The sequence below is a fragment of the Alnus glutinosa genome, chromosome 10 (assembly GCF_958979055.1).
Source record: "Alnus glutinosa chromosome 10, dhAlnGlut1.1, whole genome shotgun sequence".
Taxonomy (NCBI): domain Eukaryota; kingdom Viridiplantae; phylum Streptophyta; class Magnoliopsida; order Fagales; family Betulaceae; genus Alnus; species Alnus glutinosa.
In genome coordinates, this window is record NC_084895.1 from 5,733,126 (window position 1) to 5,752,189 (window position 19,064).

Genomic DNA, 19,064 nt, shown 5'->3' on the forward strand with positions numbered 1-19,064 from the left:
TTAATAATATTATATTCAGTAGAATATATTCAAACAAAAAATTCACAATAAAAGTTTTTTATTAAACAGCTTCATTCAATGTGGCTCATTACTATTAGTCTATTAGGGAAAAGTCCAAATACTCCTTTCAAAGTACCATCCAATTAACAATGTCCTCCCAAACTTCCAATTAGGACAATGACCCCTAAACTACCAAAAAGACAACAATGACCTTACAATTTTTTCAATAAAACAAAAATACCCCTATAAATTCCAAAAAGATATATATATATATATATATATATATAAAATTAAAAAATTATTTTTTAAAAGCGAAAATTTTAATTTGTTTTAAAAAAACGATTTTTTTTTTTTTAGTTTCATTTTAAAAATATAAATATAAATTTTTTTTTTTTGAAAAATTGAAACTTTTGATTTTTTAAATTTGGCCACCCTTGATTTTTATGTATTTATTTTTTAATTATTTTTGTTTTGTTTTTTTTTTTTAATTTCATTAAGAGTATTTTCGTCATTGGAAAACATTGACAATTTTTTTATAATTTGGAGGGGGGTGTTGTCCAAATTAAAAGTTTGGAATGACAATGTAAGATCGGGACCAAGATCCTCTCTAGTTGAGAGGAAATGGAGAGGAGCCGATCCTTTATACAGATGAACATTTTTTTAATTTCACATAGTATGAAATCACAAAAATGCCCATGTGTATAAAGGACAGCCTTCTCTCCAGTTAATCCTGATGCGTGAGATCATGGGTCACCCCACTATAACAATAGTGAAGGTTGTTAAATGAGGCATCAAAAATTGATTTGGTCTTGGATCGATAAATAAATGAGCTATTTCTGAATACAAAAATTTGCTCAAATATTAAACGATACATATTTGTATAAACTTGGTTCGGCTCATATAAATTCTTATAGCTAATTTTTCTAAGTTTTTGTAGTGTTATTTTAATTTATATTGAGAACATTTTAAGTAAAAGGAAATTCTATTTTTACTATGATAGATATAACTTAAATTATTGTTATATTGTGAGTTCAGTTTTAGAGATATGTGTATACATGAGCGTGTTTATATGTATGTATAGATATGTGTTTGTGTATGTACATAATGAACTAATATATATACTATAAAACATACTGATAATAGCTTAAATGTGTCTATTTTATTTATTATTAGTAAGCATTATCATAATTATTTTGTACTAATTATTTCATTTTATAATTAATTATGAAATAGTGGTCAATCATTAATGCAACTTGCAAGTAATTGCCTTCTTGTAGGAATTAAAAAAAAAAAAATAGAAAAGATAAAATTCAAGAAAAAGATCAAAGCCAAGTCATGTGTGTCAAATTGCTACCATATATAAATTATAAGTGTCTATTAAAAGATACCAAAAAGCTAATAAAAGAATCAAATAAGTTAATTATCAAATATTTCCATTTGTTATTAGGAGAATTAGGGTTCTTCAAACTACCCTAAAAATAGAAGGCGTAAGATTCTTCCAATTATTCCACCAAAATTATATTTCTTGTTAATTTTCCACCCCATGTGTACCTAGGCATGATCATTGTTATATTTGATTCATATATAACTAAGAAATATGGCAAAGATTTTCTCAATATGTGACTAACTTTCAAGATGGGGTGTTATATACACACACACACACACACAGATGGGGTGTTATACACACACACACACACACACACACGTGTGTGTGTGAGAAGATGAATTGTCCACATTGAATAGTTGAATTATAAATGTGTTACAGGTGTTAAGTCCTATATTGATCATTTATTGAATATAAGTAGGCTTTGTAGCGACTTTAAGAAGCCTAAATTATAACATAATTATATATAGGTAAATTACACTTTACTCCTCAAACTTTTATCCAATTTATAATTTAATCTCTAAACTATGACTCAATGTAACTCATACCTATAAACTATCAAAATGTTTCGACACATTGGTGTGCTGGCTCCAAGTCAAAGTCCTAAGCATTTGATAAGACTGAAGTATCCAATTCTTATGAAACTTGATTTCATGGATGTTTTACATAGTTTCATTATCTCCATCTTCTCAACCCTTCTGAATACTTATTGATTAGGACACATTAAATAATTTGTTGATTTGCATGGTTTTTCCATTACTTGTACCTTAAGGCTCCATTTTGATTGCTTGGAAATAATATAAAACACAAATTGGCATTGAATTTGAATAAAACGGGAAGATATGCTCTACTAAATTGAATTTTTTGTGCAGGTTCTTGAAAATATCTTAAAGGTGGTAGAGAATTCAAAATTCTCTACCAAAGGGTGGCGTAATACTGAAATTATGTATCTATTATTTAATGAGAAATGATGCTATAAATTACAGTTTAAGCTTATCCCATAATGTTAACATGACAATTTGAACTAACTCTCAATTTTTATTTATTTATTTTTAATAAAGACTAATTCAAGGGTTGTTTGAGACTGCTACGTCAACATTCTGAAATAGTTGTTTGATAACAATGTAGTTTTTATAATTACTCTTATTTAAAACGTGGCTAAGGCTGCTGAAAGGGGACAAGGATCTGCTCCATTTCACTTTCAATGGACACAAGTTATTTTACAATCAAGATTTTATTTTGTTTTATCTAACGGTAATTTTTAATGGCATGACAATATATTCAATACATGGCATCATGTAAATCATTGGGAAAAAAAAAAATTATCGACAAATGAAATGACTTAAATGGAGAGGGGACCCTCTTAGGCTGAAAGTAGGGTGACTTTTGGTGGACCAATTGCCTCTTAAACAATCTTTGATGATACAATTCTCCTTTAGAAGAAATTGGCCCCATATGATTTCACCATCTAGAAGTCTGAAAAAGTATTTCAATAGCATTTCTAAAGTGGTGGTCACGTACATGTTTAATTATTTTGATGTGAATGCCTTCTGTTACATGGTTACAACTATAGAATAAACCTGGTTAAATAAAATATATATATATATATATATTTAAAAAGTTGCATCATTAAGAAAAAAGGAAATTAGTAAAATAATGTTGGGAAGAAAGTGCAAAAAAATTTGGAACTAAGAAGATTATAGGAAAAAAAATCTGGACAAATGATACATGCTGCACCCTATCCTACATCAGCTCTTGAATTATTATTTTTTAAACGAAAGCTGATCCGAGGGTTGATAGACACTCTCAATGAAATAAGGACGTAATATGTAACATTACTCAAAAATCTTTGCCAAAGTTACAGACATGTAATTAGTCAAAGGCAATAGCACTTTACATTAACAGTGGGGGATGCATAGGCGGAGGATGATGACAACGTGAAGCTGGAAGCAGAGATAGTGGTGTCGAGGTGGTATCAATGGAGGATGGCAGCCACGGGGTGGGTGGTGTATAAGGTTCGTGATTTGATTAACTAGGCATTCCCTTGCTGGATAAATGATGGACATTATATTTGAACATGGTCGGTAGGTTAAAGCTGTAATCCAAAACTAACCTGAGATAAGACCCAATCCAACATATCATACTATGTATTACAATCGATTCAATAGAATAGTTGGTGAATTTGAAGGAAAAGAAATAACTTTTTCTTCTTTAAGAAGAAAAAGTAAAGGTAAAGAGGGGTACTTCAACAATGGTGGTGAATTTGCTTAAGATTATCAAATCCCCTTAACAATAAATAAATAAATAAAATAAAATAAAAAACTTTCGTATTTTCATATTTTCATCCTAAAAGGGGCTTCCAGTATGTTCTTATAGTAGAATGTAAAACAAAATAATATACCTCAAACACCTTTTAGGCCGGTAATTAGACCATTCGGCACAGCTAACTACATATAGAATACTAAAAGAGGATAGGATCAACAAAAGCAAACCCCCATACTTCCATATCATGTGCAGATATTATCAAAGGAACTGTCATCAACAATTCAATATTATAGCTGATTCAGCATTTCGAGAGGGATTCTAAGACCAACCACTTGCCCAACGACTGAGAGCCATGAAACCACATAGAGTTCAATTGCCACTCCATTTTTAGGCACAGAAACATCAGCATGAAAAAGCAGCTTCATCCACTCACTGGTCCCACATGGATGTAATTTAAACCATGGCCTGTTCAAGTATGGATGCTCCTAAATTGAAAAGTTTTCAAAGTTTTGTCACAGCTTTTAAGTCAACACCAAAGCCATAAACAGTAAATTCTTCATGAAACATAAAGCTCTCACAAGTGAAGTTGACAACTGATGCTTCATCAACATCTGCTTTGCATACAAAAGCGATGCAGGTGCCTCACAGTCTAACCATATATATATATAAAAGCCGAATTCTAACTTAGAGTTGGCCTAGAATTGTGACATGTGGCATTAACCCATTATTTTTAAACACGGGACCGGTCTTTTAAGCAAAAAACTGGCGAATTTTAAACGTTGAACCAGTTTTGTCACAATTTTAATAAATTTATTGTGCTTTAATGAAAAGATCATGGGTGTGAACATTCATGAGACCAAAATAAAGACTTTTTCACATTATAGCATTAAATGGTGAGAATTTTTAAAAAAAAATCTAAAATTAAAAACTTTTCCTTATCATTACACACACACACACACACTTTAGGAATATTTTAAATGTTTTAATTTATATGAATTAAAACTTAAATTATGGTTATTTTGATAGTAAAATTTTGTGTGATTTATATATTCATGCAATGTTTTATGTGCAATGGAGATGTTTTTTTATGTTTTAAAATTAAATTATAATTAATAATCCCGCGTATTGCGCAGGTTATGAGCTAGTTATCCATTAAACACAACTAGATTGCAAAGAACCTTACTTACAAGAAGATATACTACAATAGTTTTTGGTTTCACGGTTGGTTTCATATACAACACATAGCAACACAAACAACTAAATTGATGAAGAACGACCAGAAGACTTGTCCTGATTCCTCAGAATATCAGGGATCTTATCTGAGAAATGGGAGATTCTATGGAACTAGATGCACATACTCTACGATAAACAGAATCACCATAACCTGGATAAAAAATTCTCAAGGTTGAAGTTGATGTAGAACGACCAGAAGACTTGTCCTGATTCCTCAGAATATCAGGGATCTTATCTGAGAAATGGGGGATTCTATGGAACTAGACACACATAATCTAAGATAAACAGAAGCACTATAACCAGGATAAAAAATTCTCAAGGTTGATGCTATCTGCAACAATCAGCATCAAAGCCAAGCTCAATGATTGTATTCCACCCTACCTATAGACAAAAACCATGAGATTTGTTATGAGTCGGAATAGTGCTCATTCCTAATAGCCGAAAACAAGAGGTAACTCTTTTGCTCATTCTCGGTCAGGGGTTCAGAAACCCAACCCAACTGAGCAGTTCGGTTCTTTTTTGTTTTCTTGGTTCAATTCAGTTCAGATATAGTAAAATAATCATTTCAGTTGAATTTCGGGATTTTAAAAATACTATATCAGAAGCCTTATATTCATTAGCAGTTATTTCACCTTATAAAATGTCCTCGCACTCATCCCCTTGATTCCAGGGTGTCGACTCCTTCAAACTCATCCATTTGCAACGTATTGCCTCATCAGGACCAAAACTCCATCACCAGGACTCTCTTTTTTATTTTGCTGTCTCCACTCTTTCCTTCCACAAATACAAGAAAATCCCCACAATGACCTTCACAAGTTCGCCACCAATGTTCATGGCCTTCATCATGATTACCACAACCATGTCCATTGCCACCACCCTTCAAACCCCTCCCAAAAACTGGGGAAAAAAACAAGACAACATGGTAGGGCCCCAAACCTAAAGATTAAAACTAATCTAACCCAAACTTGTTTCGGTTTAATTTGTCTTTGGCTTTTCTTGATGATCAAATAGATTCCAGTTTCACTTAGAAACCCACCCACTTTGGTTCAGTTTCAGATTTATCCCAAATCTTATCCAAACTGACTCGTACACTCCTATTTATACGATAGGGAAAACCTATATTTGTCTGTCTTAATCCAGATTATAAATAGCACATATATGACAATCACTTATGATCGTAATAATCATAACAGAAACCCAAAAAGAAAACCAAATTAAGAGAGAATTGAAATAAAAAACATACCTCCTGGGTTATGTACGTCCATTTTGAATCCAACAATGCTTTTGCAGAGTGAGCAGGAAGGTCTTTTTCTATTTCATTAAACCCCAAAGGTTCTCCATCTATATACTTGAACAACATCAGTGCTTCGTTGGAACTTATATTTCAAATATATAAAACACCATTATAGATATGGATGTTGAAAATGCTCGCTATTCGTATAACCAGTATAGAACAACTTCACAAACAGACTAGATCAATATGTAATATATTTTAGCTATACTTTAGCCACATAATGGTAGATCTATCAAGAATCCAAGATCAAAGTTAGATAGCAAGTCAGAAGTCAGACCTGAACCTCCAACAAATTCACATACATTGATTTTGGTGGCCTCTCTCTCTCTCTGTGCGACTCACACACTCAAGAAGCATGCTTCCTAAGGAGGAGCAATTAAAGACAGATCAGATATGTTACTTCGCACTGAATCAAATGAACAGGTTTCTATCCAGATAAAGGAGGGTTTGTTTTTAGAATCCTAGGTTTGCTTGAAAACTTGGGAGAAACAATTAATTATCTTTTACTTCACCGTTTCATCACTAGAGTTATGAGTGTTCTCATTATGGGGAATGGAAATATTGGACCTTTAATGGTGTTGAGCATAGGATTTTGTTCCTTAATTTTCAATTTTGAGAGCATTGTATGATTCTGCCATTGGCAATGCATCTTCTCCTTTTCTTCATTTGCTTGATCGTATGAATTTCGTATTGTAATTCATTAGGGGATTATCGTATAAACTTCCTGTGTACATGAGAGAGAGAGGGAGAGAACTTGAAAAAGTACAGGCTCACAATTCTCCTATAGATGGGTTTGAACCATCACTAAACCAGTTATATTATGATCGAATCTTCAATGAGGGAAATGACAGTTTATTTCAATCATTAAAACACTCACTAGCCTACATCCATTTAATGGCTTGATCGAGTTGAGTATATTAATAACCTCTTTCAGTGGTTCAAACCTCTATGCAATACATCAAATGACGAAAGCAAGTCCAGTCAAACTTTTTCTTTTATTTTTTATTTTTTATTTTATACGTAATCAAAATTTATTTAGAGCGAAATGGTACAACCCAAGTATACAAGAAGTATAAAAAAGAAACACCTAACTAGAACAAGACAAGATCGAGAAAATCAAGAAAGTCGACTCAAACTAAAACAACGTAAAGTTTATTTCTAGCATGGCAAGGATTCACATAAGGAGAAGAGATCATCTTCAAGTTTAGGTTTTTAGGTCATGCAAAGATTCAATTTACATGTTCACATAAATATAAAAGTGGATGAAGGCAGCAAAATCCCTTTCTTTCTTCCCCTCTAACTTGGATTTCCAAGATTCCATAATAGTTAGAAATGCAGAAGGAGAATTTGGAGAGAAAGACAACTTATTTCACAACTTGTTCCTGCCCGATGACTAGGTGACTCATCCCTACTTTACTTATGTGGAGCATTTGGAGAGAAAAAAATCGACGTCTTTTCAAGGACTGTGAGTCAAAGTGTGCTTCAGTTGAAATCCTCCTTTTTGAGTGCCCTCTTAGATTGGGCTGTATCTTTCGTTCCTAATTTCTCTCCTCTAATCTTGTAGATTTTGTTAACGTTTAAGATTTTCGACCCTTGTACAGTGGTTGCTTTTCTTGATTACTTTTCGTGTATGTGATTGTGAGCTTTCTTCTTCTACTAATAAATTATTATTCATAAAAAAATAAAAAAATAAAAAATTCTAAGAAGCAGCCTTGGCTCCAAAAATAAAACAAAAAAAATATACCAAGCCAACAACTTTCTAATGAAAATAATAAGACTCAATACTAGCTAATGTAGCCTTTGGAGGGTGCCGATTAGGCCCCACATCAAAATTGATCATATTTCTGAAGAATTTTGATCTTAAATCTTGTTCTTTAGTGAGCTTCTTTCTGCCTGCAACATAACTTTACCAGTGCAGCACTACAAAAAAAATATGGTGACCTTGGAACCAGAAGAAGAAAGAGGAGATGGAGCTAATAGTGATGATGAGCAACTATCTCCAGCACTCTAGCAAGTACTATCAACTTATGAAGAAGACTAGAAACAAAATAGCATATTTCAAACATGTGTAAGTTGCAACAGTCAGCTGGTACTATGGTCATTGATGAAAGCAGCAGCACCAATGATGCGACAGAGGATGCTAAGTGAAACTTGGGTTTAAAAGCTTTTTTTTTTTTTTTTTAATAAGGGTTTAAAAACTTAACACATGCTAATCCTTACAAGGTTGCTTGGGTAAGCAACACGAATCTAAACTTCCATGAGAGATGTTTGCTTACTTATCTGATTTGCAATTTCATAGATACAGCCCCTCACTTGATGGAATCGAGTCCTTTTTGGAATGGGAGAACTGATACAACTCCCAGCCATACAAAGAAAAGAGGAAACAACCAGCAACTGACAGACTTTTCCAGCAGCGTATTTTGAAATTTTTGCCTAGAAGAATCCCAAATTAGCATAGTAGGGTAGTTGAAGACTTTGATACTATTTTATTTATTTTATTTTTTATATATATATAAGTAATCGAGATATCATTAAATTTGTAATCCGCCCCTATGTACACAGGAAGTTTATCTACCATATAATAATTTTGTCCCTTGAAAAGTAAAAAGCAAGCTCTTTCTTTTGCAATAATAAGGTCTAGATCCAATGCTGAAGCTGAGAAGACAAGCCACCTAACTAGTAGAGACAAAAAAAAAAAAAAAAATGATAACTAATCACTAAAAGAGAAATATAAGCGGCTGTCCAAAGATGCAAAGTGTTAAAAAATAAAGACTTAATTTCCTCTAAAATCCTTTTGCAATCTTTAAAACTTTTATCATTTCTTTCCTTCCATAGACACTAGAAAAGTCACAAAGACACCATCTTCAACACAGCTGCACTCCGAGCGCTACTAGCAGTCCACCAATAAGCATACAAATCGACTACTCGTCTAAGCATAACCCAAGACAATCCAAACTAACTAAGAAAAACATTTCATATGACACAAGCAACCTTACTATGAAGAAGAAGATGATTCACAAACTATCCATTCTTTTTGCACGTGCAATACTTATTAACCACAATGACGCGTCACTTTCGGAGATTGTCCATGGTGAGAATCTTTCCTAAGTATCCCGACCACAAAATAAAGGCAACCCTGAACGGAACCTTAGTCCGCCAAAACTCTTCCAAAGGAAATGGAAACCATCATGACAACTCGTAACACTGTAGAACAATAAACATCTGCTAGTAATTATGAGTAAAGTATTTCATTTTTGTGATGAAAGTTTCCCAGAATTACTTTAAATAGGAGCTAGTTACTAAGGATGATAGTAATTTGTTTGGAAGGAACTTAAGGGTGAAGAAAGTCAGTTACTTCTACCTGGCAGCGGCTGTCCTTTAAAATCCTCAGAGCTAATGAGCTGTTCTACTTTTCGATGAAATGTGAGTATTTCCTCAAGTAACCGTGGCTGTAAAAGGATGTTACTTGTACTCTTTTGGCAGTAATTCAATGAATTGAAAGTTGAGTTGTTTGATTTTTAGTTTGGAATCCCTTCCCTCCTTTGTCCCTTCGTATCTGATCTTCTTTCTCAATTCTCTTTCTTGTTGATGTTCTCAGCAGTTCTTTCCTCTTGCTTGCTGCAATTCTGAGAAATATAATCTATTTTTTCTCTCATAATCGATCCCGAACAAAAATATGATTTTTTTCCCTCTTTATATCTCACCGAAGATTCTATTATTCTTTTCTAACCTTCGCCACTCAATTATCACCATCTTCTCAGCAAGACAACCTTAGAAACAATTAATTCAATGATGTCCTGCATCATTCTGTAGCCACATTTTTTTTTTCCTTTTAAGTATAAAAAAACAAAACTCATCAGAAAAGGAAGACATCTCAAGTACAGAGGAGCATAAAACATGTTCTCCTAAAGGCATACAATCTAAAATGCAACAAACCAGGAAAGTTCAGAGAAGAAGAAATAGGAATACTTCCAAGAGCAGAAATCCAAAAACAAAAAAGAAAGAAAGAAAGAGAGAGATCTAAGAAATAGCAATTTTAAAGCATTCCCTGAAAGTGAACACATCATGAAGTTGCAAATAACCACCAGAAAACACATTGATTGAAATAACGATTCTGGCGAATCGAACTAATATGCGTGTATTTCAATCATTTATAGAAGTATGTCGAGTTAAAACAAATTGTACCGTGTTTCTTAAAAAGAGAAAAATATTACATATGTCGATGAAAACAAGAAATTAAAACACAACAAAATCCGATTACCATACACGTTATGTTGTACTAATGACTAAATTTATGATGGCGCTTGTTTGTGGAAAAAGTTCTGTAACATTATCAAAGACATAATTGGTTTCTGTCGAACATATAAAAAGGATATGCAAGCATTTTCTTGTATCATACTGTCATTTGTGTGCACGCCATCCATACATAGAAACATATCTAAATATATCATGTTGTCGTGTGTTTATCTATGAGGTTGTGTGTGTGTGTATGTGTACATATATACTCTACATTCTGTTTATGATCTGATTAAATAGAGATGAACATACCACTGTAGTAAGCACGAAAAAATAGCACTGGAACTCTGTATGAAGCACTATATATTATATGGAGATCATAGTAAGGTACTTTGCTGCAATTGCTCTGGACCTTGCAAAAAGAGCAAGATCTGATCAATGTAGTAAGAGACAAGAATCAATAGGTTATAGAAAAACATGCACCTTTAATGAGCGATATCTATGTGTACTTCGTTTCACTTCAAGATTTGATATCAAACAAAGGAATTGGAAACTAGGATATCAGCTAAAAGACATACTAAGGTGGCAATATCGATGGGTTCCTCTTTCTCAGAGCAACTTGTCTCTTCTTTCTGAGGGCAACTTAGTTCATCATGTTCCTCCTGTGCATAACAACAATAATAATGCTAAAGATCAATTGACAAATTAAATAGCTAGTGCTGGTTCATTATAACATCAGGGACAAACCTCAATTGACCTGAGAATTATGTTCTCCAATGACAAGTATCCTTCCACCTTAAGAGAGAGAGAAACAAAAAAGAGAAGTAAAATAACATTAAGTATTGAAAACGAACTGATTGCAACAGAGGAAGATTAAGATAACGGTTGACAACACTAACATCATGAGAAGCAACCCAAGGTTGTTTTGCACAAGTGACCCATGACCACGGAGGGAAAGCTGACATAACGCTTTTCCATTTCTCCATAAAAGCACAAGCAGCAAGACGAAAATCACTTGATGAGAGGGTTCCATTCCATGATAAAATATCCATGACCGCTTCTTTTACAGCTGTTACAGCCTGAAGGGAAAAAAGTAAAAAGTTGAGAAAAGTTTATTTGTAGGAAAATAAACTACAATCTTATAATTCCAAGCAATATACTCAATTTCAAACAATTTGGGCAACACGAAGCATATCTCTAACATCAATATTAAAACAACCCAATTTTTTTTTTTTTTGATAAGTAATAAAGAGTTTTATTAAAAGAGTAAGGCGCTCCTAAGTACACCAGAAGTATATAAGAGAAAGCACTTAGCTAAAAAGAGAAAAAGAAATAACTCAAAAAGAAAGAAACCCACGGAAAACCCATAGGGACCTAAGCCTTAAAGCACAAAACCCACCAAGAGCACCCAGGGCAACAAAAGAAAAGGCTAAACAAACCCAAAAAGACCTACCCTAGAACCCGAAACCCACTAAGAGCACTCAACGTTATAGAGCCTGAGCCTGAGCCTTTCCTCAACCCCAATTCATAATATAGAAACCAAAACGTTCTCACAGCACATACATATACACACACATTGCCCTAATTTTTGACATATTTGAAATCAAACGACATCAACATACACTTCAAAACATTGCTTTTGTTCTCTTTCCTTTATGAGCAACCAAACAAAAGGATTACTTTCTTAATTCAAATATATTGACAAATCCTATAACAACTACTATATCAAACCCACCAAAAAAAAGGGCCTAAAAACCTCAATTTCTCACCAACCAAACAAAACCTAAGTTTTCACTCACTAGAAACATAGCCTTCCAAAGACCAACATGCAATCAATAGCATTGAGCTCAGCGACAGGTACATGAATGAATTAAGAACCTTCTTGAACTCAACTATCCAACAGATCATTCATTGGCCCATGTCATACTAAATTGCATGTAAAGCTGTAAAATAATGCATAATTGTCTTTCAACAAATGTAAAATCCAAGGTAACAGAGAATAGATGACGATCCTTCTCACCAAAAGTGGTTTCAACCAAATGATAGTAATCTTAGATTTACTTGGTTCTCTTGATCTACTGCAAATCGGCATTCATGCTTTTTTTTTTATAGAACTCTATATGATCTGACATCATTTTTTATGGTAATAGCTATAAAAAAATAAAAAAATTTAAAAAAAAAAAAATGTAGAGGAACTGCAGAAAGATTTCTAGTAAATTTCTCCCCACCAAACTCAGAAAATCAGCAACCTTCAAACTCAACTATTCAACAAATCATTTACTGGCTTATATCATATTTTTTATTAAGAAGTTTTTTCGTAACAAACACCATAAAGAAGAGCAAATTAGCAACAATCAATGTCCTAACCACCATTTTGTCAAGATTAAATATAATCCACGTCTACCAGTGGAACAAAGCCGAAGCAATAATAAAAGCCCTTGCCACTTGGCACTCATGTTAAAGTATGATTATCCCTCAATCAATACATAACTGTACCAAGTTGAAAATACTGCCATCAGATTCTGTATCCAAATTTTACTGTCGCTCTGACTCAGAATTCATCCAATGAAAATGGAAAACAAACAAACAAATCAAGAAAAACAGAAAAATGTGGAAAAACATACTTTGTTCTTAATAAAATTTTCTAAGACAACAAACAACAGAAAAATTAAAATAAGATTCCCAAAATCTCCTATTTCTCAAACTCAGAGAGACTTTCAATCACTTAGTGTAGGCCTCGGTTCTGTGCTTCTGAACCATGAAAAATTTGTGGAGCGAATCGGCGCATACCCGCTCTTCGGCCTCTTTTCTCGATACATTTTATCAAAATCTTCCAAGATGTTCTTCTGAGAGTGAGAGAAAAGGAAAAACAAAACCTCTCGAAGAGACAGAGGAGAAGAATATGCATACCAAAATCCCAAATTAGCGTAAAAAATTGCGCCCTTTCAATTGTACAGCAAAGCCAAAAAGAAAAAATAGAGAAATAAAATAACCAAAGAGAGAGAACGTGTGTTAGAGAAAGAAAAGGAAAACAGAAGAAGAACGAAGAGAGAGAATAGCGGAGAAGAAGAAGGAGAGAAAAAGAATAGAGGAGAAAGATCTATGAGAGTTAGAGCATCCCTAGTAAGCTCTCCAAATTTTCTCCATATTTTAGTTAAACAAGCTACTTTTGTTATTTTATCTATCACTTTTAAAAAGCTTCTTACATCAAACTCTCTAAATATTTCTCTATTTTAAACAGAAATTATTTTTTATTGATTTTGAGAGCAATCACTTTAACAACTTTAACTACCATGAAAAGTACTCCAAATGAGTAAAATAAACTTTATCGAGAAAAAAGAGTATTCACAAAATAAATCTAACAACTCAAGCATGAGCCGTCAATATTTCATTCGATTAAAAAGAAAACAAACAAAAAATGACAATCATTCACAAAAGAGGAATCTGTAAATTGAACCACACAATTGCATGCAGAGATAGACAAATAGAGTTATGCAATCAAGTTAAACATCCAGATCTGAAACCTAACACGGTTAACTTATGGACCTAACAATGAACGATTCTATCACAAAATAGAAATTTGATAATAAACTATCAAAAAAAAAACAAAAATCCCCATTTCGGATCTAAAAGGATGAGGGAATTGATGCTTCCGATTGGTTGCCGACTAACGATTAGAAAACAAACAGTATGACAATTGAATATACACAACCCCGAATTATCAATGAAGAAATCATCAATAAAACCACTTTTTCCCCCTTCTTTTTGTCGGCAACCAAATAGGAAGGCAAACTTAACTTAATTTCCTAAAGACGAAAAAAAAAGGGTTAATTTATAAATCCACAAAACCATCAGAGATCTAATGATATTGGCAAATTCACAACCGTTTGGTATCCACCGCCGTGAAAAGTACAAAACTATCAGAGATCTAAATAGATTGTCAAATTCACAACTGTTTGGTAGCGGAAAGCACAGAGAAAACAATAATTGGAAAAGAATTTTGTATTTCCAACGGATTCAAAACTTACTTTATTTTTTTCTATTCCTTTTCATTTTCTGGGCGACCAAACAGAGGTTAGTTAAAGCTGTAATAATCGAGAAGAGGAGACTGAGAGAGGAGAGGCTTACTATCCAGGATTCATGACTGATATTCTGTTGGTGGCGGTGGTAGTCGATCTGTGAAGAGCTTGGCCGGAATTCGACCTGTCAGACCGGGAACGCTGACCGGGTAATGGCAAAGGAAAGCGGTGAGATACAAGAGGTGGGCGTGGAGCGCGGGTGTGGAGTGAAGAAGGGGGAGAGGAAAAGTGAAGAAGGGGAGAGGCGGGAAACAAACATAAATTGTTGGGTTTTTATTATCGACAAATTTGGTGTCATGGTCCTGATTCTCAGTTATTAGCTAAAACCTGGAACCGGAACCGAAACCGGAGTCCCCGGTTATTGTATTTTAGTAACTGGGTACTCTGGTTAACCGTTTTTACCTGGTTACCTGGTTTTCCAAACTGGGTAATTTTATTATTTTTTTTTTTTTTTATTTTTATTTCTTTTAAAAAAAAAACCATGAAAAACAACCAATCGCATGTAGTGTGGACTTGAGCCTGGCGGTGGAGAAAATGGTGGAAGTGGAGAAGATCAACTAGTTCAGGAAATGGTTTGGGAGACACGGCTAACATATCCATGAGAACCAAAATGCCACAATTCCAACAACACCCAACATGAACTCCATTCGGCCACTCCAACCAAAAACAGGGGATTTTATCAAAATAAATTAACAATAATAAACCAAATCAACTATTTTACAAGGATTATTACCTAGAAAATCCACCAAAAAATGTGTTGAACGGGTCACGGAATGAATCGCCAGAAGTCACAACCCCTGCTCCACCGAAGTCGACCCATCACCGATTGGCTTGACCCACTGAAGAATCGGGTCTACTTTGGTTCCTCTCGTGTTTGACGAGTCACGGGTCTTCTCCGGCATCACGGCGTCGTCTGCTTCGGTAACTGGCGACCTGTGGATGATCGAGTCTCACTTTTGCCTTTTGGATTCACAATCTCCCTCCCCAATCTCCTCTCTGTCTTAATCTCTCTGTCACTCCCGATCTCTTTCTCAGTCGGACAAAGGAAAGCAAGAAAGATAAATGAAAGAAAGAAGGAAGAGAAAGGTAAGAAGGTTCCGATAGCAAAAAAGAAAGAGGAATGGTGTGTGTTTGTCCAAAAAAGAGGAATGATGTATTTGTTTTTTTTAAGAAAAAATATGTTTTGGAGAATGGAGATAACGAGTTGGCGCTGGAGGCTGGAGTGGCGTAGGGACTACAGGGGGTAAGGTCCAAAAGAAAAAGGTAGGGTTTTTTAGTTTTTATGGTGTAGGGACGAAACAAAAGGGTTTTTTTTTTAAAATTTAATTAAGTATAAGACCCGGTCCCGAGTTCCCGAGTATAACCGGGTCTTGTGAAATCAAGAACCCGGGACCGGGACTGGGAACCTCGGGTACCCGTTTTTCAGTTTTCCGGGCCCGGTTAGTGCCCAGATCCGGTTCCAGTCCGGTTATAACCGGCCCGGATTTACACCCCTAGTCAAAACATAATTGTTTTATTCAAGAAAATGAAATAGCCAAGTCAAAAAGAATATTGCTAACTTGGCTCTTTCATTTTTTTTTAAAAACAATTATGTTTTGACACCAAATTTGTCAAAATATATATATATATATTGGCAAGAAAGGAAATGACTGAACAATGGAAGATTTTGCAGAATATAACTAAAGAAAGGCAAGAGCAAATATTCTGAAGAATTAATTAACTGAACAAGAGAAGATTTGCAAAATAATTGATCAAGAAAGGAAAGGGCTGAACAAGGCAAGATCTGCACAGAATATCCCTAAGAAGGAAAGGTCCTGGTGAATGAGATATTCTGGAGATATTACAGCTCAAAAAGTCGGTTTTTCCTATAGCCCGTCCAGACGCCTAACTCAAAAACTCAGAATCCTATGAAGGTCCGAACGCTACAGCAGACAACGGAGTTAGTAGCTTAAAGTTTGGAAGAAGTCCGAACAGCCCAGGGATTCTGAAGTCCGAGAGCACCCGTCTGCAAGAGAGTCCAAACACTTATGCAACCGTTCAGACGCTAGGGTTACCAGTCCGGACGCGCTTCAATGTTTTCATGAAGTTTCAGTTGCAGGTCCAGACGCTAGAATCCAGGTCCAAATGCCGCCTATGCAAATCCGAATTTGAGTAGAATTAGGATTTTTTTAAGCCTATTTAAAGAGGCTTATAGGCTGTGTTTTAAAAACAATTCCATTGAATAATTCTCGTTGTGCTAAGAGAGGGTGTTTGGGCAGAAACTGTTAGATGTGCTAACTCTCTTAGAGTTTTTGTTTGTATTGTTCAACTGTTTGAAGCCTAACTTAGAGAAGAGCTTTAAGTTAAATGGATCTATGGAAGAACTCTTCAGACATGGGTCTGGTTGAGAGGCACTCAAGTATATGTACTTGTTAGAGTTCAAGGTACGACTATTGCAAGGGTATTGTGAGTACTACTATATTGTAAACTAGCTATTTCTTCTGAATAGTAGATTTTCTGAGTTTGGCTGCCCCGGAGTGGTTTTTCTATTTGGTGCAAAGAGTTTCCACTTCGTAACCAAAATGTCTATGTCTATTGCTTTTCCTCTTTTATATTTTGGTTGCATGTTTATTTATGGTTGATTATTTAGGAGTTTTTATTTTTAAAAAATGATAAAATATTGAATACCTCATGAAATTTGTGAGCTAAATTTGGAGTGAAATTCTGACAAGAGCCAAAATAGAGAAATTATAGAGAATTTGTTGAAATAAGCTTTTTTGAGCTTTTCACCAAATTTTGGTGAAAAATTTGAAACGGAGAGCTCATTAGGATGCTCTTAGAGAAAGAAGGGTGAGACGAACAACATTTCACCCTTTTTTTTTTTTTGGTTATCAAAACGCACGCGCACACGATTTTTTTTTTTTTTTTGAACAAAAAGCAGTACCTTCATCATTAAAAAACCGATCCAAATTAGGATTTAGGGACAACTTGTTCCCTAAGTACAATGTTATGAATATAGTTAGGAATGCCCTCCAACCAAACAACATTCAATCGACTTGAAACAACCTCTTTTGCAAGATTATGAGCTCCAATATTTGTTTCCCCAGGAGCATATACAACACAAGAGGACCTAAATAAAAGTTATAAAACCAATTCATGTTTTATACTTTCTACAAAATGACCAATACGGCTAGCATAAGGGGGGGTCCGAATTAATCTCTCTAACAACTTGTAGGGCATCCCCTTAAAAAATAACATCGAAAAAACCTACCTCTTTGCTGAAGAGAATAACATGAAGAGTTGCCATTGCCTCAACCACCTTAGGATCAACTAGCATTTGAAGGTGAATACATTTGGCTCCCAGAAAACAATCTTCACAATCACAGGCCACTATACCAAGAGTAATGCACCCCTCTTGTTTGTGAATCGCCGCATCCCAATTCACTTTGATAACTCCAAATATCCTTCCAAACTTCCAAGCCTTTATTAGTGTTGGAGCATTCACCTCGATTCATTTGTTGCACTTCCTTCCCCAAATGATAAGCACTCCGAACCGAGAAAAGACCATTAGTAGTACCCTGCCATATCAAATGGTCTTTAGGTAAAGTATGACTTAAAGGGATGTTAGAAATCACCTTAGCTTCCTCCACAGAAATAACTCAAAGAGCAGCCACAAATTCCAGCCCTTTGAGTCCGGATCAATAAGGCAAGAAATTGTAGAATCTAGTGGAAGCAGCCTTGGTATGGATTGAACTGAGTAGGTAATTGTCTCAAACTCTTAATTCTGTTCTTGCCTTTGATGGAAAAAATTATGGCTATTGGAAAGCTTGTATGCGCTTCTTTTTAAAATCTATTGATGTTTGGAAGATTGTTGAATCTAGTTGGATTTGAAAAATATTGGACTTCTAATTTAACAAAGCAAGTGTGTGTGAACAGTGTGAAACAAAATATTAAATGCGGAAATTAAATGAGACAAATATTTTGTTGACGAAGTGGAAACTCAAGATGAGAAAAACCACTCCGGGGCAGCCAAACCCAGGATATCCACTATTCAGAAGACAAAGCTAGTTACAAGATAGTAGCACTCACATACCCATGATGCAGTGGTCGTACCTTGCACTCTAACGTGTAGCCTAACACGAACGCCTCCCAACTAGGTCTCCTACTTGAAGGGGTCTTCAATGGAATCCTTTATCTTAGGGCCAACCCCCAAGATAGACTCATTTCTGCATCAGGTTGGAGCAGTTCGAAGCTTCTCGACACAGAGGAAGGTCCGGACGAAAATCCACGTCGTCCGGACGGATGATACTGAGGACTGTCGGTTGTCCAGACGGTATGTCACGTCGTCCAGGAGGATGGTGCATTGGATAGTTTGGCGTCTGGACGGTATGACACGTCGTCTGGACGGTTGACAGGGAACTAGAATTTCTGACTTGTACTCTGTGCAGAATTTTCGAAAAGCACTCTGAATAGTGGAATCCCTGTTAAAAAACATCATTACACAGAGGTGATTTTGTCCAACAGAATGTGGCCAATTACAAACTAACAAACTCCCCATTTGGCTATTCTGTGACAAAAATTACTTGACCGGTTA

At 34.8% G+C, this 19,064-nt stretch overlaps 1 protein-coding gene across 5 annotated transcripts in view; it reads right to left on the reverse strand.

Moving 5' to 3' along the window:
* Positions 1-3,858: 3,858 nt before the first annotated feature.
* The window catches only part of LOC133880715 (ubiquitin-like-conjugating enzyme ATG10), a 66,194-nt gene continuing 50,988 nt past the window's right edge, over positions 3,859-19,064 (reverse strand). For 2 of the 5 annotated variants that reach the window (XM_062319712.1, XM_062319713.1), the window contains 3 exons: positions 10,725-10,824; positions 6,126-6,223; positions 3,859-4,134 (listed from right to left, as the gene is read on the reverse strand). In XM_062319712.1, the coding sequence (XP_062175696.1) occupies positions 3,937-4,134; positions 6,126-6,223; positions 10,725-10,824 (396 nt within the window). In that variant the 3' untranslated portion in view covers positions 3,859-3,936. Of the gene's footprint in view, positions 4,135-6,125; positions 6,224-10,724; positions 10,825-10,990; positions 11,075-11,159; positions 11,208-11,311; positions 11,492-14,540; positions 14,777-19,064 lie in introns of those variants that run through there. The other 3 variants (XM_062319714.1, XM_062319711.1, XM_062319715.1) reach the window with 3 other exon arrangements.